The sequence below is a fragment of the Ranitomeya variabilis genome, chromosome 1, assembly GCF_051348905.1.
Source record: "Ranitomeya variabilis isolate aRanVar5 chromosome 1, aRanVar5.hap1, whole genome shotgun sequence".
NCBI classification, from domain to species: Eukaryota; Metazoa; Chordata; class Amphibia; order Anura; family Dendrobatidae; genus Ranitomeya; species Ranitomeya variabilis.
In genome coordinates, this window is record NC_135232.1 from 508,923,883 (window position 1) to 508,948,715 (window position 24,833).

At 44.7% G+C, this 24,833-nt stretch overlaps 1 protein-coding gene across 2 annotated transcripts in view; it reads right to left on the reverse strand.

Moving 5' to 3' along the window:
• CPAMD8 (C3 and PZP like alpha-2-macroglobulin domain containing 8) overlaps positions 1–24,833 on the reverse strand; it is a 500,517-nt gene that overhangs the window by 40,802 nt on the left and 434,882 nt on the right. For both annotated transcript variants that reach the window (XM_077253153.1, XM_077253145.1), the window contains exons 35-36: positions 22,176–22,384; positions 21,283–21,370 (exon numbers count right to left, since the gene is read on the reverse strand). In XM_077253153.1, coding sequence (XP_077109268.1) covers positions 21,283–21,370; positions 22,176–22,384 — 297 coding nt within the window. The remainder of the gene's footprint in view (positions 1–21,282; positions 21,371–22,175; positions 22,385–24,833) is intronic.

Below are 24,833 nucleotides of genomic sequence, written 5' to 3' on the forward strand. Positions count from 1 at the left end.
GAACATCAGAGGCATTCACCCAAGAATTATCCTCCTGACCGTATCCCTTCCATTTGACCAGATACTGGAGTTTCCGTCTGGAAACACGGGAGTCCAAGATTTTTTCCACAACGTACTCCAACTCGCCCTCAACCAACACCGGAGCAGGAGGCTCAACGGAAGGCACAACCGGTACCTCATACCTGCGCAATAATGACCGATGAAAAACATTATGAATAGAAAAAGATGCAGGGAGGTCCAAACGGAAGGACACAGGGTTAAGAATCTCCAATATCTTGTACGGGCCGATGAACCGAGGCTTAAACTTGGGAGAAGAAACCCTCATAGGGACAAAACGAGAAGACAACCACACCAAGTCCCCAACACAAAGCCGAGGACCAACCCGACGCCGGCGGTTGGCAAAAAGCTGAGTCTTCTCCTGGGACAACTTCAAATTGTCCACTACCTGCCCCCAAATCTGATGCAACCTCTCCACCACAGCATCCACTCCAGGACAATCCGAAGATTCCACCTGACCAGAAGAAAATCGAGGATGAAACCCCGAATTACAGAAAAAGGGAGACACCAAGGTGGCAGAGCTGGCCCGATTATTGAGGGCAAACTCCGCTAAAGGCAAAAAAGCAACCCAATCATCCTGATCTGCAGACACAAAACACCTCAAATATGTCTCCAAGGTCTGATTCGTCCGCTCGGTCTGGCCATTAGTCTGAGGATGGAAAGCAGACGAGAAAGACAAATCTATGCCCATCCTAGCACAGAATGCTCGCCAAAATCTAGACACGAATTGGGTACCTCTGTCAGAAACGATATTCTCCGGAATACCATGCAAACGGACCACATTTTGAAAAAACAGAGGAACCAACTCGGAAGAAGAAGGCAACTTAGGCAGGGGAACCAAATGGACCATCTTAGAGAAACGATCACACACCACCCAGATGACAGACATCTTCTGAGAAACAGGAAGATCCGAAATAAAATCCATCGAGATGTGTGTCCAGGGCCTCTTTGGGATAGGCAAGGGCAACAACAATCCACTAGCCCGAGAACAACAAGGCTTGGCCCGAGCACAAACGTCACAAGACTGCACGAAGCCTCGCACATCTCGAGACAGGGAAGGCCACCAGAAGGACCTTGCCACCAAATCCCTGGTACCAAAGATTCCAGGATGACCTGCCAACGCAAAAGAATGAACCTCAGAAATGACTTTACTGGTCCAATCATCAGGAACAAACAGTCTACCAGGTGGGCAACGATCAGGTCTATCCGCCTGAAACTCCTGCAAGGCCCGCCGCAGGTCTGGAGAAACGGCAGACAATATCACTCCATCCCTAAGGATACCTGTAGGTTCAGAATTACCAGGGGAGTCAGGCTCAAAACTCCTAGAAAGGGCATCCGCCTTAACATTCTTAGAACCCGGCAGGTAGGACACCACAAAATTAAACCGAGAGAAAAACAACGACCAGCGCGCCTGTCTAGGATTCAGGCGTCTGGCGGACTCAAGATAAATTAGATTTTTGTGGTCAGTCAATACCACCACCTGATGTCTAGCCCCCTCAAGCCAATGACGCCACTCCTCAAAAGCCCACTTCATGGCCAAAAGCTCCAGATTCCCAACATCATAATTCCGCTCGGCGGGCGAAAATTTACGCGAGAAAAAAGCACAAGGTCTCATCACGGAGCAATCGGAACTTCTCTGCGACAAAACCGCCCCAGCTCCGATTTCAGAAGCGTCGACCTCAACCTGAAAAGGAAGAGCAACATCAGGCTGACGCAACACAGGGGCGGAAGAAAAGCGGCGCTTAAGCTCCCGAAAGGCCTCCACAGCAGCAGGGGACCAATCAGCAACATCAGCACCCTTCTTAGTCAAATCAGTCAATGGTTTAACAACATCAGAAAAACCAGCAATAAATCGACGATAAAAGTTAGCAAAGCCCAAAAATTTCTGAAGACTCTTAAGAGAAGAGGGTTGCGTCCAATCACAAATAGCCTGAACCTTGACAGGATCCATCTCGATGGAAGAGGGGGAAAAAATATATCCCAAAAAGGAAATCTTTTGAACCCCAAAAACGCACTTAGAACCATTCACACACAAGGAATTAGACCGCAAAACCTGAAAAACCCTCCTGACCTGCTGGACATGAGAGTCCCAGTCATCCGAAAAAATCAAAATATCATCCAGATACACAATCATAAATTTATCCAAATAATCACGGAAAATGTCATGCATAAAGGACTGAAAGACTGAAGGGGCATTTGAAAGACCAAAAGGCATCACCAAATACTCAAAGTGGCCCTCGGGCGTATTAAATGCGGTTTTCCACTCATCCCCCTGCTTAATTCGCACCAAATTATACGCCCCACGGAGATCTATCTTAGAGAACCACTTGGCCCCCTTTATGCGAGCAAACAAATCAGTCAGCAGTGGCAACGGATATTGATATTTAACCGTGATTTTATTCAAAAGCCGATAATCAATGCACGGCCTCAAAGAGCCATCTTTCTTAGCCACAAAGAAAAAAACGGCTCCTAAGGGAGATGACGAAGGACGAATATGTCCCTTTTCCAAGGACTCCTTTATATATTCTCGCATAGCAGCATGTTCAGGCACAGACAGATTAAATAAACGACCCTTAGGGTATTTACTACCCGGAATCAAATCTATGGCACAATCGCACTCCCGGTGCGGAGGTAATGAACCAAGCTTAGGTTCTTCAAAAACGTCACGATATTCAGTCAAGAATTCAGGAATCTCAGAGGGAATAGATGATGAAATGGAAACCACAGGTACGTCCCCATGCGTCCCCTTACATCCCCAGCTTAACACAGACATAGCTTTCCAGTCAAGGACTGGGTTATGAGATTGCAGCCATGGCAATCCAAGCACCAACACATCATGTAGGTTATACAGCACAAGGAAGCGAATAATCTCCTGGTGATCCGGATTAATCCGCATAGTTACTTGTGTCCAGTATTGTGGTTTATTGCTAGCCAATGGGGTGCAGTCAATCCCCTTCAGGGGTATAGGAGTTTCAAGAGGCTCCAAATCATACCCACAGCGTTTGGCAAAGGACCAATCCATAAGACTCAAAGCGGCGCCAGAGTCGACATAGGCATCCGCGGTAATAGATGATAAAGAACAAATCAGGGTCACAGATAGAATAAACTTAGACTGTAAAGTGCCAATTGAAACAGACTTATCAAGCTTCTTAGTACGCTTAGAGCATGCTGATATAACATGAGTTGAATCACCGCAATAGAAGCACAACCCATTTTTTCGTCTAAAATTCTGCCGTTCACTTCTGGACAGAATTCTATCACATTGCATATTCTCTGGCGTCTTCTCAGTAGACACCGCCAAATGGTGCACAGGTTTGCGCTCCCGCAGACGCCTATCGATCTGGATAGCCATTGTCATGGACTCATTCAGACCCGCAGGCACAGGGAACCCCACCATAACATCCTTAATGGCATCAGAGAGACCCTCTCTGAAATTCGCCGCCAGGGCGCACTCATTCCACTGAGTAAGCACAGCCCATTTACGGAATTTCTGGCAGTATATTTCAGCTTCGTCTTGCCCCTGAGATAGGGACATCAAGGCCTTTTCCGCCTGAAGTTCTAACTGAGGTTCCTCATAAAGCAACCCCAAGGCCAGAAAAAACGCATCCACATTGAGCAACGCAGGATCCCCTGGAGCCAATGCAAAAGCCCAATCCTGAGGGTCGCCCCGGAGCAAGGAAATCACAATCCTGACCTGCTGAGCAGGATCTCCAGCAGAGCGAGATTTCAGGGACAAAAACAACTTGCAATTATTTTTGAAATTTTGAAAGCAAGATCTATTCCCCGAGAAAAATTCAGGCAAAGGAATTCTAGGTTCAGATATAGGAACATGAACAACAAAATCTTGTAAATTTTGAACTTTCGTGGTGAGATTATTCAAACCTGCAGCTAAACTCTGAATATCCATTTTACACAGGTGAACACAGAGCCATTCCAGGATTAGAAGGAGAGAGAGAGAGAAAGGCTGCAATATAGGCAGACTTGCAAGAGATTCAATAACAAGCACACTCAGAACTAAAGGAAAAAAAAAAAAAAATCTTCAGCAGACTTCTCTTTTCTCTCCTTTCTCTGTCAATTAATTTAACCCTTTGTGGCCGGTCAAACTGTTATGGTTCTCAATGGCAAGAGAACATAGCCCAGCAAACATAAGAACTAGCTCTTGGAAGGATGGAAACTAAACTGACCATGAACTAAACCTGCCGCACAACTAACAGTAGCCGGGTAGCGTAGCCTGCGTTTTATCCCTAGACGCCCAGCGCCGGCCGGAGGACTAACTAATCCTGGCAGAGGAAAATATAGTCCTGGCTCACCTCTAGAGAAATTTCCCCGAAAGGCAGACAGAGGCCCCCACAAATATTGGCGGTGATTTTAGATGAAATGACAAACGTAGTATGAAAATAGGTTTAGCAAAATTGAGGTCCGCTTTCTAGATAGCAGGAAGACAGAAAGGGCACTTTCATGGTCAGCTGAAAACCCTATCAAAACACCATCCTGAAATTACTTTAAGACTCTAGTATTAACTAATAACATCAGAGTGGCAATTTCAGATCACAAGAGCTTTCCAGACACAGAAACGAAACTACAGCTGTGAACTGGAACAAAATGCAAAAACAAACAAGGACTAAAGTCCAACTTAGCTGGGAGTTGTCTAGCAGCAGGAACATGCACAGAAAGGCTTCTGATTACAATGTTGACCGGCATGGAAGTGACAGAGGAGCAAGGCTAAATAGCGACTCCCACATCCTGATGGAAACAGGTGAACAGAGAGGATGATGCACACCAGTTCAATTCCACCAGTGGCCACCGGGGGAGCCCAAAATCCAATTTCACAACAGGGTACAGGGAAAAATGGATTCATTGAAATTCAACAAATTCTTGATGCAAACATAGCATCATCTGTAAAAAAGATGAAGTTGAAAAGAGGATGGCTTCTACAAATGGATAATGATCCTAAACACATGTCAAAACCCACAATAGACTACAACAATACAACAATGCCCCTCACAGTCTCCTAATCTGAAGATCATTGAAAATCTGTGGCTAGACCTCAAAATAGCAGTGCATGCAAGATGACCCAGTAATCTCACAGAACTGGAAGAATTTTACTAGGAAGAATGGATGAAATCCCTCAAACAAGAATTGAAAGACTCTTGGCTGGCTACAAAAAGAATTTACAAGCTATGATAATAGGTACTAACCATGCAGGGTGCCCAAAGTTTTACATTTTCCTTTTTGTTATTTTTAAAAAGTTAAAGATGAAAATATATATATTTTATTTTCAAAGGAAAACTTTAGACCTTTTAGAGATCGTTTTATCTTCAACTTGCTTAACTGTTCATTTTAACAGCAATTTTGACCAGGGGTGCCCAAGCTTTAACATGCCACTGTACATAGTTGAAGACATATACTGTATATTTAATATAAACGGACATACAAATATACACGAACATAGATATACACACATATCATGGGTGTTTGTACCTTCCCCGGCTTGTCTTCCGTCCGGTCCATGTGCTTCTTTGAAGCTCTTCTCAGGTGGGAAGTGGCAGTGCAGGAATCGCTGTATGACATCACTTTAGCAGACATAGCCATGCACCAGGCCATGTCTACTAGCTGTAACGTGGCTGGGCCGGAACACAAACAAGAAAAACGGCGCAGTGCCAGACCAGCCAAAGAAGAAGCAGCCAGTCTAGCGGCCATGCCCAGCTGCTGGAGGAGTGGCCCAGGGGGCATATGCCCCTTGGCCCAACCCACCCCTACATAGAGAGCAGTGTGACCTGTAAAGTCTGTAGAGTTAACTCAGTAATTGCAGTCAGTCTGCACAAATGCTGAATGCAGTGATCGCAGTCAGCATGCACAAAAAGTGAAGGCTTAGAACGCAGTCAGCCGGCAGAAAATGCAGCTAGCAAGCACAAAAAGCTAACACACTCAGCTAACACAAACAGTGAACAGAGTCAGCCAGCACAAACAGTGAACGCCATGAACGCAGTCAGCCGACACAAACCGTGAATGCAGTCTGCTAGCACAAACAGTGAAAGTGAAAAGTCTAGCAGCACAATCAGTGAAAATGAATGCAGTCAGCCAACAAAAAGTGAATGCAGTGCTTGCAGTCAGTCAGCCAGCACAAAAAGTGAACTAAAAGCCAGCCCTTGTGTGGTTTAATTTTTGAATCAGAGCAGACGCAGCCAGGACTTAACATAGGGAGCAGTCTATCATCTTAGACTCTGAGGTAAGACACACTACCCTACTACCCAGAAATAGCTCCCTTAGGCCTACTAACCAGGGAAAGCTCTCTTAGTCCTGCTACCCAGGAAAAGCTCTAATTGCCCTACTACCCAGACACAGCATTCTAAGCCCTGCTACTCAGGAAAGCACTGTTAGCCCTACTACCCAGTAACCGTGCTCTTACCCCTACTACTTCTGAAGGTCACCGCTTCTAGCCACACTACCCAGGGACAGTGCTCATAGCCCTACTACCAAGAACATTTCTCTTAGTCCTACTACCCAGGGACAGATGTCTTAGAGCCCTACTACCCAGGGATAGCTCTCTCTGGCTAGTCTATGCATTGCAGTCCATGCTCGAAGCACGTTGCACAGATGTCTGCATGAGCCCTTACAATTACAAGTGGCCATTTGAAGTCAACTATAATGCCAATATGGCCCTAGGTGAAAATGAGTTTGACACCACTGTGTTAGAGACAAATGCCAGCCATGTAATGCAGCCAACATCTACCAGGTGTTGAGTGGCTGAACTCCTCATCCCATTCCACATCTTCAGCCTGCTCCATGATGAATGTAATCCATAAATATGGAGTTACCAATGCTTAGTTTTTAGACAGAGATCTCAAGGGCAGCTTTCTGCTTCACCCGAAGAGACACTTCACGCTGCCACTTGAGGCGAGATGCTCATCTTACCTGACTACAGAAGCGGACCTGATGATAGGTCAAATGTAGATGCTTGGTAATAATAGCAGAGTGTTATTATCTATTCAGGATTTTTCCAACATTCACCCTGCCCCATTACATTTCCTAACAATGACTTATACAAATACAACTCACCTATGCACATATTAGGATCATGTATTGTGCAATGTAAACGGATTACAGTATCTGAGCCATTTGTAATCAATAATTGATGACGACAGCCAGAGACAGCGAGCCAAAAATGTCTTAAGTACATGAGCTGTTGTATAAAAGAAATGTGATGAATTCTGCTAACTACCCCCTTAGACTCCTAATGAGGCCAATAAACAAAAATTCCGCTCCCCGCTGGGACCCCACATATTTCCTGGATATATCTTACCAAGAGGGCTCCGTCTAGGCTGTGGAATGCCCAGGACAGATTGTGTCATGTGGAGCTGGAGACGTCGAACTGTCCCCTCTGTGTTAACAAAATCATGCTTATTTGGCTGAAGCTTGACTTGTAACATCTTTAGTGCTGGTCTAAATTAGCGATGTATGGATACAACAAATTAGATCCAGTTTGTTTTTACTTCTTTAGGAAACATTCATTGTTGAAATTTCAGCAGATAACTGTATGATTTCAAACTCTTCAAAAAATCATGCATCTTGAGAAAATCCAGTAGATAATAAATAACCCTATACTACTGTGAAAGGCCAAGATGTACAAACCAAAGTGTTGGGCAGCATGGTTGCATTAAGAGAACGTGACTATGGTCTATGTGGTCATCTTTTGACTACATAAACAGCTTGCAGTCACACCTGCATGAATACAACAGATTAATCAAATTATATGGAAACATTTGTGGGGGGTAACATTTTTATTACTTGAATGCATATAATTTGGTCTAAAAATCATTTTTGCAATTGTATTTCATTACAAAATTTGCACTGGTAGCTTTCTCTTACCTGAGGTGAATCTGTGAGTGAGCGCGTTTTGAGGGAGAGTTTACAACTTTTAGGGCCTGCTCACAAGGCTGTAGATTGTTCATGTGAGAATATTGGGTCAAGTATGCTACTAACACTCAGCTTAAACTCTGTCAGAGTGTGATCCAAGTGTCATCTTATTGTGATCCAATTCTCTTGCATGCAAGAATTTTATCACAGGTGTGGAGAAAACAGAGAACCTAATTTCTCCTTCTTCTCCATTGTCTCTGTCAGCGTAGAAAGGACTGTACTAGGATGACATCTGAGTGCAGTCCGATGTTTTACCACGTACCTGTGGCACCCTGGTTGCCACAGTTGCATTGCCTTCCTCAGGGGGGGTGATGCCATGCCTGGAAGCAAGAGGAGTCCCCTTTTCAGCATACAACACCTTTCCTGACTCCAGACCAGAAGGGGGAGCTCTAACACCTGTTTCAGGGGAACTTCCCTATAAATTCTGGCCTGGAGTCGGGGTTAGTCAGTTCAGTGTGAGAGAGCAGACAGTGAAGGAGGAAGAGGCAAGAAGTGAGGAGAATCTGGGGGATAGGAGCTGCGACTGAGCTCACCCCAGGACTAAGCGCAGAAGACTGGACACCAGAGTCGACGTTTGTGTGGGAACTTCAGGCCCCACAATCAAATCCAGGGGACAGGAGATTGCAGGTCTCCTGGCCCCAGCAGACACCCGAAGGCACAGCAGCATACGAGAGCCCGGAGTCACCACGAGGGAGTGACACCTGGAACAGGCTCAAGCTGCCTGCCATGCGGGTAGTGTTTCACTTAGTGGACAGACAGAGAGGGACTTGAGGAGAAATAAAAGCACCAAGCACCCAGAGAACAGTGCAGTAGGAAGGCCTCCAACCCCACCTGGCTAGGGAGACTCTGAATTGCTTCTAGGCTGGCTGGATCTCCATCAACGGCTGTGACTTCTGCTCCGGACTGCACCTTTAACCTGGGATTAAAGGTAAAGAAACTGCAACCCTTGTGTCCTCTAGTTATTCCCGCACCCTCAGTACTGCACCCCAACGTCCAAGAGTCTCTTATAGAACTGCACCGGTAGCCCTGGGGCACCGCTCCACCTGTGGGGAGCAGAACCATCCCAGCTGCATCACCATCAGCCCCAGCGGTCCCCTTAAGCAGCGTCAGCCATTTATAGACGAACACCACAGGTGGCGTCACGAGCAATCCCCCTTTTCCCTATACAAACTTTATTCCCATTTCCACCATCATCCATTTTCTATTATCTATCTCTTTAATTGCGTGCCCAGGGCCATGGGCCAGGTCACCGCTGTCATGACCACCCCTTTAAGAGTCGTGCCACCCGCAGGGGTGAACCTAGCCACACTGCTGCCTGAGGTGAACTTCAAAATGGCGCCCCCCCAAACATATATACAGTACAGCCCCCCTATAGGGCTCCCATCTCATATACAGTCCCCCCGATACATTACATGAGTGATAACTATTGTACATTCTACAATAGGTCATAAATCAGACAGTATAGTCCTCCATACAGTATTCTGGGCACCACAGTGCTCCATACAGAATAATGAGCCCCATATATTGCTCCATACAGTATAATGAGCCCCATATATTGCTCCATACAGTATGGTGGGCACCGCACAGCGCCCCATACAGAATAACATGCCCCATATATTGCTCCATACAGTGTAATGAGCCCCACATGATGCTCCATACTGTATAATGGCCACACAGTGCTCCCTACTGTATAATGGCCACACATGATGCCCCGTACTGTATAATGGCCACACAGTGCTCCATACTGTATAATGGCCACACATGATGCTCCATAATGTATAATGGCCACACATGATGCTCCATACTGTATAATGGCCACACATGATGCTCCATACTGTATAATGGCCACACAGTGCTCCATACTGCATAATGGCCACACATGATGCTCCATACTGTATAATGGCCACACAGTGCTCCATACTGTATCATGGCCACATATGATGCTCCATACCGTATAATGGCCACACAGTGCTCCATACTGTATAATGGCTATACAGTGCTCCATACTGTATAATGGCTATACAGTGCTCCATACTGTATAATGGCTATACAGTGCTCCATACTGTATAATGGCCACACAGTGCTCCATACTGTATAATGGCCACACATGATGCTCCATACCGTATAATGGCCACACAGTGCTCCATACAGTATAATGGCCTCACATGATGCTCCATACTGTATAAAGGCAACACAGTGCTCCATACTGTATAATGGCCACACATGATGCTCCATACTGTATAATGGCCACACAGTGCTCCATACTGTATAATGGCTATACAGTGCTCCATACTGTATAATGGCCACACAGTGCTCCATACTGTATAATGGCCACACATGATGCTCCATACCGTATAATGGCCACACAGTGCTCCATACAGTATAATGGCCTCACATGATGCTCCATACTGTATAAAGGCAACACAGTGCTCCATACTGTATAATGGCCACACATGATGCTCCATACTGTATAATGGCCACACAGTGCTCCATACTGTATAATGGCCACACATAATGCTCCATACTGTATAATGGCCTCACATGATGCTCCATACTGTATAATGGCCTCACATGATGCTCCATACTGTATAATGGGCCCACATAGTTACTCCTACACACGTGGCTACGCTCCGTACACCTTGCGCACACGGCTCCACTCCGTACTCACGTGGCTCCGCTCCATACACGTCGCACACACTCGGCTCTGCTCCATACACCTCATACACACCTGGCTCCGCTCCATACACCTCATACACACCCTGCTCCGCTCTGTACACCTCATACACATGCAGCTCTTCTCCGTACACTGAATACACACCTGGCTCTGCTCCGTACACCTCATACACACCCAGTTCTGCTCCATACACCTCATACACACCTGGCTCTGCTCCATACACCTCATACACATGTGGCTCTTTTCTGTACACCTCATACACATGCGGCTCTGCTCCGTACACCTCATACACATGCGGCTCTGCTTCGTACACCTCATACACACGCAGCTCCGCTCCATACACCTCATACACATGCGGCTCCACTCCATACACCTCATACACACATGGCTCCGATCCGTACACCTCATACACACACGGCTTTGCTCAGTACACCTCGTACACATTCAGCTCCGCTCCATACACCTCATACACACATGGCTCTGCTCCATACACCTCATACACACCCAGCTCCACTCCGTACACCTCATACACACATGGCTCTGCTCCGTACACCTCGTACACACACGGCTCCGCTCCATACACCTCATACACACACGGCTCCGCTACGTACACCTCGTACACATCCAGCTCCGCTCCATACACCTCATACACACACGGCTCCGCTCCGTACACCTCATACACATTCAGCTCCGCTCCGTAAACCACATACACACACGGATCTGCTACATCCACACTGTAAACCCCTCCTGACCCCACACATAAGGCAGCTTACCATGGCAACCAGCACAGAAGAGTCCTGCAATCCATGGAGGTCCCGATCATGTGACCCCTGACTCCTCCCCTCCTGTGACCTCATCACAGGTCCTGTTTGCACAGAGCAGCCAATATGTGGTGTGCTGCTCTGCGGGTGCAGGGATGACCGGCTGATATTGCACACCGTGGGTTGTGACTAACCTAACGGTTAGGTTGTGGGTTGTGAGCAGGGGCACGCGCACCGCACTAGTGACACTCAGCAAATGTCAGGGATTATGAAGAGTCGGCACCAGGTGTTCTGACCGCCGCTCTGCCGCCCCCTGTCTTTCAGTGAGGACTGCCGCCTGAAGCAAAGGGCTCAACTTGCCCCATGCTAGCGGCGCCCCTGGCCACCCGGTTCCGAGTACTCCACGGCCCTAGTGGGGTAACATTTTTTTTACTTGAATGCATATAATTTGGGTGTGCATCATCCGATTATTGTATCCACTCACAGTATGCTGCAATTGCTTTCTCATGCCGAATCACAGATTTGCACTGCCGCATAGTATAAAATTAGGAAGTGTTATCCAATAAAACATCGCATTGCACTCGGCCGTGTTATATGCTTGTGTGAGCAAGCACTTATCTTTCTTCTCCTGTGCTCCTCTTAACTAATTTGTGACAATGTGAACGTTGACCTGAGCTTTATGCTCCGAAAAAGGAAAGTAAAAGTTATAAACTCTTGAGTCACAACAACCTCACTCTCGGATTCTCAGTTACCTTGCTCGGAAGCCAGCAAATTAGCAACACAGAGGTTTTAGAAAGAAAACATATTTAATGATACCAAATAGCAAAAATGATTTTTAGTCAAAAATGCATACATTTAGGAAAACAAGTTACTCCCAAAGTTGTCCATAAAACTGTTCAACTTACATCCTCATTCCACCATACACAAGAAACAGTGGCGTGGCTTAGCATGCATGTTTCCAATAGAAGTGGAGTAAGCGGCTGCCAGACACCTCTGATGAACATTTATCTCCCATTAGAACAGAAAAATCAGGTGATGAAGTTTAATGTGTCTGATCCTTCTCTCCGAAGATATTATTGGTGGGGCGGAGGCCGAAGCCCTTGCACATGTTAAATGATTGGCTGGTTTTGTTGTGTTTGGATGACTTTTCTCAATGTGCATGAGGGTCTCCGGACTATAGGCACTTATATGTAAAATATGCAACACAATGACCATAGAGTAAACAGGCAATATGGTATTGCATTGTTTATGACACATGTGGGGCCACTAAGATTTCACATTACCTTGTGTCCGTAAAGTCATGGTGCACTTTTTTAGTTTACATTTTGGTGCCCTTTCTCTGGCCCAATGATATAAGACCTGTTCATGAGGAAAGATAACAAGAACCAATCAAACAGCACAAGCTCATTTAAGCTCTTGCTGAGCCCCCGGTCAGATTAACCCCTGATAAACTAAACTCTGATTAATACACTGCCAGGTCTGTGACATCATGCAACCACAAGCTTATGCTATCGTTTGGATGTGTGTAGGGCAACAAATGTAGCCCACATCGAACTGCACCAAATAGGTATGAAACTGGGAGAGTTTTTCTTTTATTTGGAGCAGATTTCACATTTCTATTGCTTTCTGTTGCTTTCCAGTGACTGGTCAAAAGTGCTCCATGACTTTACGGACACACTGTATTTTGTAGAGTAACTGAATGCCTTTTAGTGCTGAAACATAAGGATGGAAGTTTTTGTCTAACACAACTCACAATTGGGAACAATTGCTGCCCCTTTGCGGCATAGCAACCAGAAATACATTACAAAACAACTTCTGTCATGGTTTAAGAACTCTCACATATAGATCTGTATATGTTACATGATCCCTCCCATTATTGGATGAACTTTCATTTTAGAGTTGCATGTTCTTTTAATCCCTAAGTAATGTTTGCCTAATGCCAACTTCCTGGGGTTAGATCTAGCAATAATAGTTTACATCCAAATTAAACAAACTGTGTCCTCCTAGATGGTCACATACGGGAGAATTCCAAGGCGAGTTGAATGCGACCCAATTAAATCCAGATGTGAAAAATCATGCAGACCTCTAGGAAGTTGTAAAAACAGCTCCCACCAGTGCAGATCACTCACTCTCATTCTTCTAAAATGCATATTAAATGCCTTTCACCCAGCAGGGGACACAGAGCCTCTCTGACAAAGTGGTCCTGCTCCTCTAAAGATTGAGTTTTCTACCTTTGGACATGATTTAGTCAATTCCCTAAATGACAGCATTAGAAACCATTTCTTGCAACTCAATATTCTGCTATTGTTAATTGTGTACGAGATACGGCTGAAAAAAGCTTGCAAAAATGACATAAGAATCACATTAACTCATATTGAGAAACCGAGACATTTCTGCGAAGTACACGCCTGGTTCTCCTGTAACTTAATAAAGTGGCTCAATGGGCAGGTGTGGCATAGTTCCCCAGTGATGGGTATGGATAAGTCAATTTTTTATGGCCAGTATATATAGCTATGAGACTAAACTCTCCGTACAGAACTCTTTAAATTTTTCACTCTTTGTTTCATTGCAGCCATTTGGTAAATTCAGAAAAGTTCATTTTTTTTCTCAATAATGTACACCCTGCACCCCATCTTGACTGAAAAAAAAATAGAAATGTAGACATTTTTGCAAATTTATATAAAAAGAAAAACTGAAATATCACATGATCCTAAGTCTTCAGATCCTTTGCTCAGTATTGAGTAGAAGTACCCTTTTGAGCTAGTACAGCCATTCTTCTTGGGAATGATGCAACAAGTTTTTCACACCTGGATTTGGGGATCCTCTGCTACTCTTCCTTGCAGATTCTCTCCAGTTCCGTCAGATTGGATGGTGATCGTTGGTGGACAGTCATTTTCAGGTCTCTCCAGAGATGTTCAATTGGGTTTAGGTCAGGGCTCTGGCTGGGCCAGTCAAAAATGGTCACAGTTGTTCTGAAGCCACTCATTTGTTATTTTAGCTGTGTGCTTAGGGTCATTGTCTTGTTGGAAGGCGAACCTTCTGCCAAATCTGACTACTGATTACATCCAAACACAGTTGGTTCCAACCTTCCTATAAATGCAGGCTTTACCATGATATTAGCCAGAGGTAAGTGTTCACACTAGGCAGTCAGGTCAGGGACCCATCCGATCCATGAGATTACCTTGACGTTTGGTGGATGGGCTCACATTTTTTGGCCAAATTTTGTGCTAAGCATCTCATGTGTTTTTTCATAGATTTCACGAGCCATTATGCTATTCACATTTCATGTATCACACATTCCCTTGCTTTAGTATAATTGAGTGCAGCCATTCATCTATTTGCTATGCTTAGGGTCATTGTCTTGTTGGAAGGTAAACCTTCTGCCAAATCTGAGGTCCAGAGCACAGGATATCTCTGTACTTGGCCGCATTCATGTTTCCTTCAATGACAGCCAGTCATCCTGTCCCTGCAGCTGAAAAACACCTGGGAGTCCTTCATGTGTTTTTTAGCAAACTCTATAACTTTCTCTATAACTTTCATATGTCTTGCACTGAGGAGAGGCTTCCATCAGGCTACTCTGCCATAAAGGCCCAACTCGTGGAGGGCTGCATTGATAGTTGACTTCAAGGAACTTTCTCCCATCTCCCAACTGCATCTCTGGAGCTCACCCACAGTGATCTTGGGGATCTTCTTTACCTCTCTCACTAAGGTTCTTCTCCCACGATTGCTCAGTTTGGCTGGATGGCAAGGTCTAGGAAGATATCTTTTGGTCCCAAACTTCTTCCATTTAAAGATTATGGAGGCCACAGTGCTCTTAGGAACCCTGAGTACTGCAGAAATTCGGTTGCAACCTTGGCCAGATCAGTGCCTTGCCACAATTCTGTGTCTGAGCTCCTTGGCCAGTTCCATTGATCTCATGATTCTCATTTGGTGTGACATGAACTGTGAGCTGTGAGGTCTTATATAGACAGGTGTTTGCCTTTCCAAATCAAGTTCTAACAGTTTAAACAATTAAACACAGCTGGCCTCCAATGAAAGAGTAGAACCATCTCAAGGAGGATCACAAGGAAACGGACAGCATGTGACTTAAATATGAGTGTCTGAGCAAAGGGTCTGAATACTTATGACAATGTGATATTACAGTTTTTCTTTTTTAATGAATATGCAAACATTTCTACATTTCTGTTTTTTTCAGTCAATATGGGGTGCAGAGTGTACATTAACCCCTTCATGACCCAGCATATTTTGACCTTAATGACCTCGCTATTTTTTGCAATTCTGACCAGTGTCCCTTTATGAGGTAATAACTCAGGAACGCTTCAACGGATCCTAGCGATTCTGAGATTGTTTTTTCGTGACATATTGGGCTTCATGTTAGTGGTAAATTTAGGTCGATAATTTCTGCGTTTATATGTGAAAAAAATGGAAATTTGGTGAAAATGTTGCAATTTTCACATTTTGAAATTTTATTCTGTTAAACCAGAGAGTTATGTGACACAAAATAGTTAATAAATAACATTTCCCACATGTCTACTTTACATCAGCACAATTTTGGAAACAAAATTTTTTTTTGCTAGGAAGTTATAAGGGTTAAAATTTGACCAGTGATTTCTCATTTTTACAACAAAATTTACAAAACCATTTTTTTTAGGGACCACCTCACATTTGAAGTCAGTTTGAGGGTTCTATATGGCTGAAAATACCCAAAAGTGACACCATTCTAAAAACTGCACCCCTCAAGGTGCTCAAAACCACATTCAAGAAGTTTATTAACCCTTCAGGTGTTTCACAGCAGCAGAAGCAACATGGAAGGAAAAAATTAACATTTAAGTTTTTAGTCACAAAAATGATCTTTTAGCAACAATTTTCTTATTTTCCCAAGGGTAAAAGGAGAAACTGGACCACGAAAGTTGTTGTCCAATTTGTTCTAAGTACGCTGATACCTCATATGTGGGGGTAAACCACTGTTTGGGCGCACGGCAGAACTCGGAAGGGAAGGAGCGCCATTTGACTTTTTGAATGAAAAATTGGCTCCAATCTTTAGCGGACACCATGTCGCGTTTGGAGAGCCCCCGTGTGCCTAAACATTGGAGCTCCCCCACAAGTGACCCCATTTTGGAAACTAGATGCCCCAAGGAACTAATCTAGATGCATAGTGAGCACTTTAAACCCCCAGGTGCTTCACAAATTGATCCGTAAAAATGAAAACGTACTTTTTTTTCACAAAAAAATTATTTTAGCCTCAATTGTTTCATTTTCACATGGGCAACAGGATAAAATGGATCCTAAAATTTGTTGGGCAATTTCTCCTGAGTACGCGGATACCTCATATGTGGGGGTAAACCACTGTTTGGGCGCACGGCAAGGCTCGGAAGGGAAGGTGCGCCATTTGACTTTTTTGGAAAATTAGCTCCAATCGTTAGCGGACACCATGTCGCGTTTGGAGAGCCCCTGTGTGCCTAAACATTGGAGCTCCCCCACAAGTGACCCCATTTTGGAAACTAGACCTCCCAAGGAACTAATCTAGATGCATAGTGAGCACTTTAAACCAACAAGTGCTTCACAGAAGTTTATAACGCAGAGCCGTGAAAATAAAAAATAATTTTTCTATCCTCAAAAATGATTTTTAGCCCAGAATTTTTTATTTTCCCAAGGGTAACAGGAGAAATTGGACCCCAAATGTTGTTGTCCAGTTTGTCCGGAGTACGCTGATACCCCATATGTGGGGGTAAACCACTGTTTGGGCGCACGGCAGGGCTCGGAAGTGAAGTAGTGACGTTTTGAAATGCAGACTTTGATGGAATGCTCTGCGGGCGTCACGTTGCGTTTGCAGAGCCCCTGATGTGCCTAAACAGTAGAAACCCCCCACAAGTGACCCCATTTCGGAAACTAGACCCCCAAAGGAACTTATCTAGATGTGTGGTGAGCACTTTGAACCCCCAAGTGCTTCACAGAAGTTTATAATGCAGAGCCGTGAAAATAAAAAATAATTTTTCTTTCCTCAAAAATAATTTTTAAGCCCGCAATTTTTTATTTTCCCAAGGGTTACAGGAGAAATTGGACCCCAAAGGTTGTTGTCCAGTTTCTCCTGAGTACGCTGGTACCCCATATGTGGGGGTAAACCACTGTTTGGGCACATGCCGGGGCTCGGAAGGGAGAGAGCACCATTTGACTTTTTCAACGCAAGATTGGCTGGAATCAATGGTGGCGCCATGTCGCGTTTGGAGACCCCCTGATGTGCCTAAACAGTAGAAACCCCCCACAAGTGACCCCATTTCGGAATCTAGACCCCCAAAGGAACTTATCTAGATGTGTGGTGAGCACTTTGAACCCCCAAGTGCTTCACAGAAGTTTATAATGCAGAGCCGTGAAAATAAAAAATAATTTTTCTTTCCTCAAAAATAATTTTTAAGCCCACAATTTTTTATTTTCCCAAGGGTTACAGGAGAAATTGGACCCCAAAGGTTGTTGTCCAGTTTCTCCTGAGTACGCTGGTACCCCATATGTGGGGGTAAACCACTGTTTGGGCACATGCCGGGGCTCGGAAGGGAGAGAGCACCATTTGACTTTTTCAACGCAAGATTGGCTGGAATCAATGGTGGCGCCATGTCGCGTTTGGAGACCCCCTGATGTGCATAAACAGTAGAAACCCCTCAATTCTAACTCCAACACTAACCCCAACACACCCCAAACCCTAATCCCAACTTTAACCACAATCCTAACCCCAACACACCCCTAACCCTAGTCTTAACCCAAATTCCAACCCTAACCCTAAGGCTATGTGCTCACGTTGCGGATTTGTGTGTGGATTTTTCTGCACCGTTTTTGAAAAATCTTCAGGTAAAACGCACTGCGCTTTACCTGCGGATTTACCGTGGATTTCCAGTGTTTTTTGTGTGGATTTCACCTGCGGATTCCTATTATGGAGCAGGTGTAAAACGCTGCAGAATCCGCACAAAGAATTGACATGCTGCGGAAAATACAATGCAGCGTTTCTGTGCTGTATTTTCCGCACCATGGGCACAGTGGATTTGGTTTTCCATAGGTTTAAGTGGTACTGTAAACGTGATGGAAAACTGCTACAAATCCGCAGCGACCAATCAGCTGTGGATCCGAGCCAAATCCGCACCGTGTGCACATAGCCTAATTCTAACCCTAATTCCAACCCTAGCTTTAATTGTAACCCTAATAGTAACCCTAATTGCAACCCTAACCCTAATTCTAACCCTAACCCTAATTGTAACCCTAGCCCTAAGTGCAACCCTAGCCCTAAGTGCAACCCTAACCCTAAGTGCAACCCTAAGCCTAAGTGCAACCCTAAGTGCAACCCTAACCCTAAGTGCAACCCTAAGTGCAACCCTAACCCTAAGTGCAACCCTAAGTGCAACCCTAACCCTAAGTGCAACCCTAGCCCTAAGTGCAACCCTAACCCTAAATGCAACCCTAAGTGCAACACCAAGTGCAACCCTAAGTGCAACCCTATCCCTAAGTGCAACCCTATCCCTAAGTGCAACCCTAACCCTAAGTGCAACCCTAACCCTAAGTGCAACCCTAAGTGCAACCCTAACCCAAAGTGCAACCCTAACCCAAAGTGCAACCCTAACCCAAAGTGCAACCCTAACCCAAAGTGCAACCCCAACCCTAAGTGCAACCCTAACCCTAAGTGCAACCCTAACCCTAATTGCAAACCTAACCCTACCCCTACCCCTAACCCTAATGGAAAAACAAAAATAATTATATTTTCTGTATTTTATTATTGTCCCTATGGGGGTGATAAAGGGGGGGGGTTATTTACAATTTTTTTTATTTTGATCGCGGTGATAGAACCTATCACAGCGACCAAAATGTACAGGGAACGAATCTGCCGGCCAGCAGATTCGGCGGGCGCACTACGCATGCGCCCGCCATTTTCCAAGATAGCGGCACCCATGGAGAAGACGGACGGACGCCGGGAGGGACATCGGAGCTCGGTAAGTATGGGGGGGTGGGATCGGAACACGGGGGGGGGGGATCGGAGCACGGGGGGAGTGGACAGGAGGACGGGGGAGCGGACAGGAGGACGGAGGGGAGCGGACAGGAGGACGGGGCAGAAAGCACGACTGGGGAGGCGATCGGTGGCAGTGGGGGGGGGGCAGATCGGGGTCTCCAGCCATGGCCGATGCTATTGCAGCATCGGCCATGGCTGGATTGTAATATTTCACCATTTTTGTAGGTGAAATATTACAAATCGCTCTGATTGGCTGTTTCACTTTCAACAGCCAATCAGAGCGATCGTAGCCACGGGGGGGGTGAAGCCACCCCCCCTGGGCTGAAGTACCACTCCCCCTGTCCCTGCAAATCGGGTGAAATTGGAATTAACCCTTTCACCCGATCTGCAGGGACACGATCATTCCATGACGCCACATAGGCGTCACAGGTCAGATTGGCACCGACTTTCATGACGCCTACGTGGCGTCAAAGGTCGGGAAGGGGTTAATGAGAAAAAAAATGAACTTTTTTGAATTTACCAAATGGCTGCAATGAAACAAAGAGTGCAAAATTTAAACGGGTCTGAATATTTTCCGTACCCACTGTATTAAAGTTGGCAGAACTCACCGATGCCGACTAGTTTCGGTCAACAGTCTAATGTGTATGGAGACACCGGATAGATGATTGCTGGGTCATTAAGGGCATCTTATTTTGGACTGTGAATAACTTTGTTCTCCCAGAGACAAACTGTCATTAGAGAGGTCTGGCAGTGGCTCTCTCATAGAGAATACAGTACAGCTCGTCAGAGCGAGCACTCTTGTGTATGGGAGAGATGGCTGAGATAGATGCTGGCCAAACCATGCTCTATGACTAATGCCGCAGTAGGTGCCAGAAATGTGTCAGAGGCCGGTTCCTGTACTACATCATTCCCATGTGGAAGCCTGAAGAATTTTTTATTATTGGATGTGCATATCCATTCTTTTTTCGTGGGTGGGACATCTCTGGTTGGTAAGTAGTATTAGAATGGCACTCCTAAATAAAGACAGGTGTTTTCCAAATGTGAGTACAATGGGAACTTTTTCTTCTTTTTCTTGCTGGCTGAACTATTCTTCAGTTGACAGCCATCTAAGGTGTATGGAGGGGGGCTTAAAGGTGCATTTACACTGCACAATAATTCAGAATAGTTCATTTCCCGATAATCATGCTGTGTGAACAGGCTGACAATAACTCACCGAAAAATTAAGATGCTAGTTTGACAGGTGAAATGATCTTTTGGTTTGCCCAGTCTTTGGTTCTTTGGTCATGGTCTTGTCTAAACAGGATCTTCTCTGATGGGAACAATGGCAGCCTATGTGCACTGAATGGTCTATTACTGATCTTTCAGTGTGCATCTGAACTGCGATCTGCCTTTCTAAACAGGCTAGTAAATGACTGCCAACTGGCAAACATGTTGCTTATTGGAAATCAATTAATGAAAATTCACCGTAAAAACACACATATACTTGTCCATTTTTCCTCTGCAGCAGGAATAAAAAGAGGCCAATTCAAATCTATGGATCTGTGAAAAACACGTACAGCACACGGATGACATCTATGTTCCATCCACGTGCTTTCCATTTTTAACATAGCAAACTATAGGGAACGCTTTGTCACTAATTTGTCCATCCGTGAAAAACATTCATGACAATGATGGTGAAAACGGACACGTGGACCATACACAGATGAACCACTGATAGTAAAAATGGACACACTGGTGGTAAAAATGGACACGCTGATTGACATCGGTAGCATTTTTTCACATACATGTTTAAACATAGTTGTGTGAGGCCTCAAGCAGAATTTAATATTTTCACCTGATAAAGAAAAACCTTGCTTAAATTAGGAAAGCTTCTAAACTTACATTACCTGTTCCAGACTTTCAATGTCAGCTCGGAATCCTGAAAGTAGAGACAGTTCCAGAACAGCCATGTTAGAAGCACCAGAATGGAGCCATCTGCATAAAAGAGAACCAATGTCAGAAAAAAACTGGAAAACATCAACTTCATCATCAGGTGGTTTTAAACCTGTAGATGGCTAATTCTGTTCTCAGCTGAGAAGTGGATAAAAGTGTATCGAGTGTAAATAATGTTCTGTGAGGATATACCAGCAGCAGCTGCTCAAATCTCTCTATTAGTTTGCTGAGCCATATCAGTCGGGAGTTCATGCTGTAATTCTAGATCACATAGCATTGCGTAAATTGGATTCTATCTAAGCTGAGAACAACACTGGCTAAGTACAGGCTGCCCATGTCAAAATGTTAGGAGAATGTGCTAATTCACAGACAGTAAAGTATTTTCTCGAAAATAGTGTGGAATTGAAACACAAAATAGAACAATTGAGATTTATTAACCCACTAACCTTTATGCTACGTTCCCACAGAATGTATTTACTGTAATGTGGACCTTCAGCAGCACAATTCCTGCAGCACATACCACTAATGACATCATTGCGAAAAAGGTGTGGGGTTGGGGAAGCCGCTGATTTTACCCCTTCCACGAGAAAGGGTCAACACTCACACCTATATCCGCAGGTCCTTTCAGTTACCGTTGTGGATATACAGTATATTTCGAGAAAACTCGCGTTCTTTGCTGACATTGTAAAATGCAGCGTATTTTCCCACAAGAGAATAAGCAGGGGAAAATCCATTGTGTTTTTGTACTGTGAGAACTTAGACTAAAATTAACTTGTTTAATATAAATGATAGCAATTTATTTTAGTTTGCAGATTTTACAAATAGACCGATGACACAGCATTTTAACCTTGTGCAGGCTTCCAAAGTGACTTTGTATTCCTGATGGTCTTGATGTGAACCAGGATCATCATCATCGGGAAGCGCTCTCTCTCTGAAAAGTGTCTCTAGACGGCTAGCTTGTCTCCGATCCCTTCGTGGCTTCGGTTCTTTGAGATGGACTAAGAGCATGAATGCTGGCTTGGTAACAGGGTCAGGAACATTGTAATGTACGTCAATCTGTAAAGCAAAAATCAAGGATCTGAATAACTTAAAGGAAGCCTATCAGTATGATTTCACAACCCAATATATTTATATGCACATAGAGCTGAAGAACTGTTTGTAGATCTGAAGCTTTTGTCTCTCCAGCTCTATTCTCCGACCAGCGCCATCTCCTCATGTTTAACAAGTGACTCCTTAGCCTGAAGATACACAACATAGAGGCTGTCAGTGAAGCAGGAGGAGGCAGCGTTGGGTGGGCAATAGAGCTGGAGTGACAGAGGCTTCAGATCTACAGCCTTATATGCAGATATCAATTCAAATGCTGATTTCTTAGTAATGGAGGAATGGGCAGGCCATGTAATGGTATTGCTGGGTTTGTCTTGAAAGATCTGCCCAAATAAAATCCTGCTGACAGATTCCATTTAAGCAAAAAAGTTAAATTACATATACTATTAATAGAATAAAACTGGAAACAAATGGGTTAATCTGCAATGCTGTTGAATAACAATGAAGATATGTAGAATACAAATGTAAGTGGTTAATTCGTCATTCTTCTTCAACTGAAGCACAGATTAACCCATTTGTTTCCAGTTTGTGTCCTCTGAATCTCCTCTTGGATCAGCAGTAGCCTTAGGCCATGTTCACACTTTGCGGGTTTTACCGCGGATCCGCAGCGTTTCTGCAGCTGCGGGTCCGCAGCAGTTTCCATTGCGTTTACATTTACATGTAAACCCTATGGAAACCGCAATCCGCTGTGCACATGCTGCGGGAAAAAACGCGCAGAAACGCAGCGGTTTACATTCAGCAGCATGTCACTTCTTTTGTGCAGAATCGCTGCGATTCTGCACACATAGGAATGCATTGATCCGCTTACTTCCCACATGGGGCTGTGCCCACGATGTGGGAAGTAAGCGGATAATGTGCAGATGGTACCCGGGATGGAGGAGAGGAGACTCTCCTCCAGGCCCTGGGAACCATATTAGTGTAAAAAAAAAAGAATTAAAATAAAAAATAATGATATACTCACCTCTCAGCGCTGCACGCGGCCGGCCGGTCAGAGTTGCTGTGCGAACAGGACCTGCGGTGACGTCGCGGTCACATGACCGTGACGTCATGAAGGTCCTTCTCGCACAGCATCTTTGGAACCGGACCGCCGGGTGCAGCGCCGAGGAGATCGGGACATCAGAGGGTGAGTATATAACCATTTTTTATTATTTTTAACATTACTATTGATGCTGCATATTGCTGCATATGCAGCATCAATAGTGTAGGAGTAAACCCGCAGCGGAAACCGCAAAACAAACCGCGATAAATCTGCAGGGATAACCGCAGCGGTTTTGCCCTGCAGATTTATCAAATCCACTGCGGGAGAACCCGCAGAGGACCCCGCAAAGTGTGCAAATAGCCTTAAACTCTGTCAGTGGCAGGTAGTATGCACACAACCAAACCAGGTGAGCAATACTGTGAATGTTCTCTTATCAATTTTAATCCAGATAAGACTCTTTTTGCACATTTTATCCTTTCCAGTTTTCTTCCCTTCACTACATACTATTAATATACAGTCATGGCCAAAAGTGTTGGCATCCTTGAAATTGCTCCAGAAAATGAAGCATTGCTCCCAGAAATTATATTGTTACAATGTATGTCCAGAAAAAACACTGATGGATGATGTAATAAACAGTTCTTTTCTGATACTATGAGTGTCAGTGTGGTACCTCTCTCTTTGTACATGCACTTGGATTTCACAATTTAATTTGGAGCAGTCACAATGTCCCAGAACGTACCACATTATGTGATGACGACAAAACATGGTGCAATGAACAGGGACCCACTAGTTCATAGTACTGCTTGATCCAAACGTTTTGCCGCATCTAGACAGACAGACAACTCAGGACAGCTGTAGCAAAACGTAAGAAGCTTTATTCTTGCATTATCTGAGAGTCACAGGTTTACAGCAACAGAGAGGAGCCAGAAAACTATAGTGTCCGATTTCTCCTACTCCTGCACTAATTAGAAGCACTTCCCCATCATATTAAATGGTGTAAATTTCAAGTGCAAGGGTTAATCTGGTCAGTTGAGAGCTCCTGGAAACTCTCCTGCATTAAGGCTCTCAGTTGTGCACTGTTAGCCACTCCCATCTCCCATATTATCTGGGCCCTGGCTAGAACTCATTGTCAGAGTTAGCTTATGCTGCATGGCTGGAGATTGTCGGTGGTTATAGATGGAGAAGGAGTTCAGTGGATTTGTCTGTGACTGGTGGTAGGTTTTGAGTGTGTGATAATTCCCTTTTCTTCTCCTACTTTAGTTTAACCTTAGTCTCCATTCTCCGGGGGTTACCTCTGTTGTTTATGTGTGTGTGTATATATGTATGATTGGTATTTTCTTTTATCCCTGTTAGTATTACCTTACTAGTCTGGTTGGTGTATTACAGTACACTACTACTCCCCACTTCCCTGTGTGGGGGAAG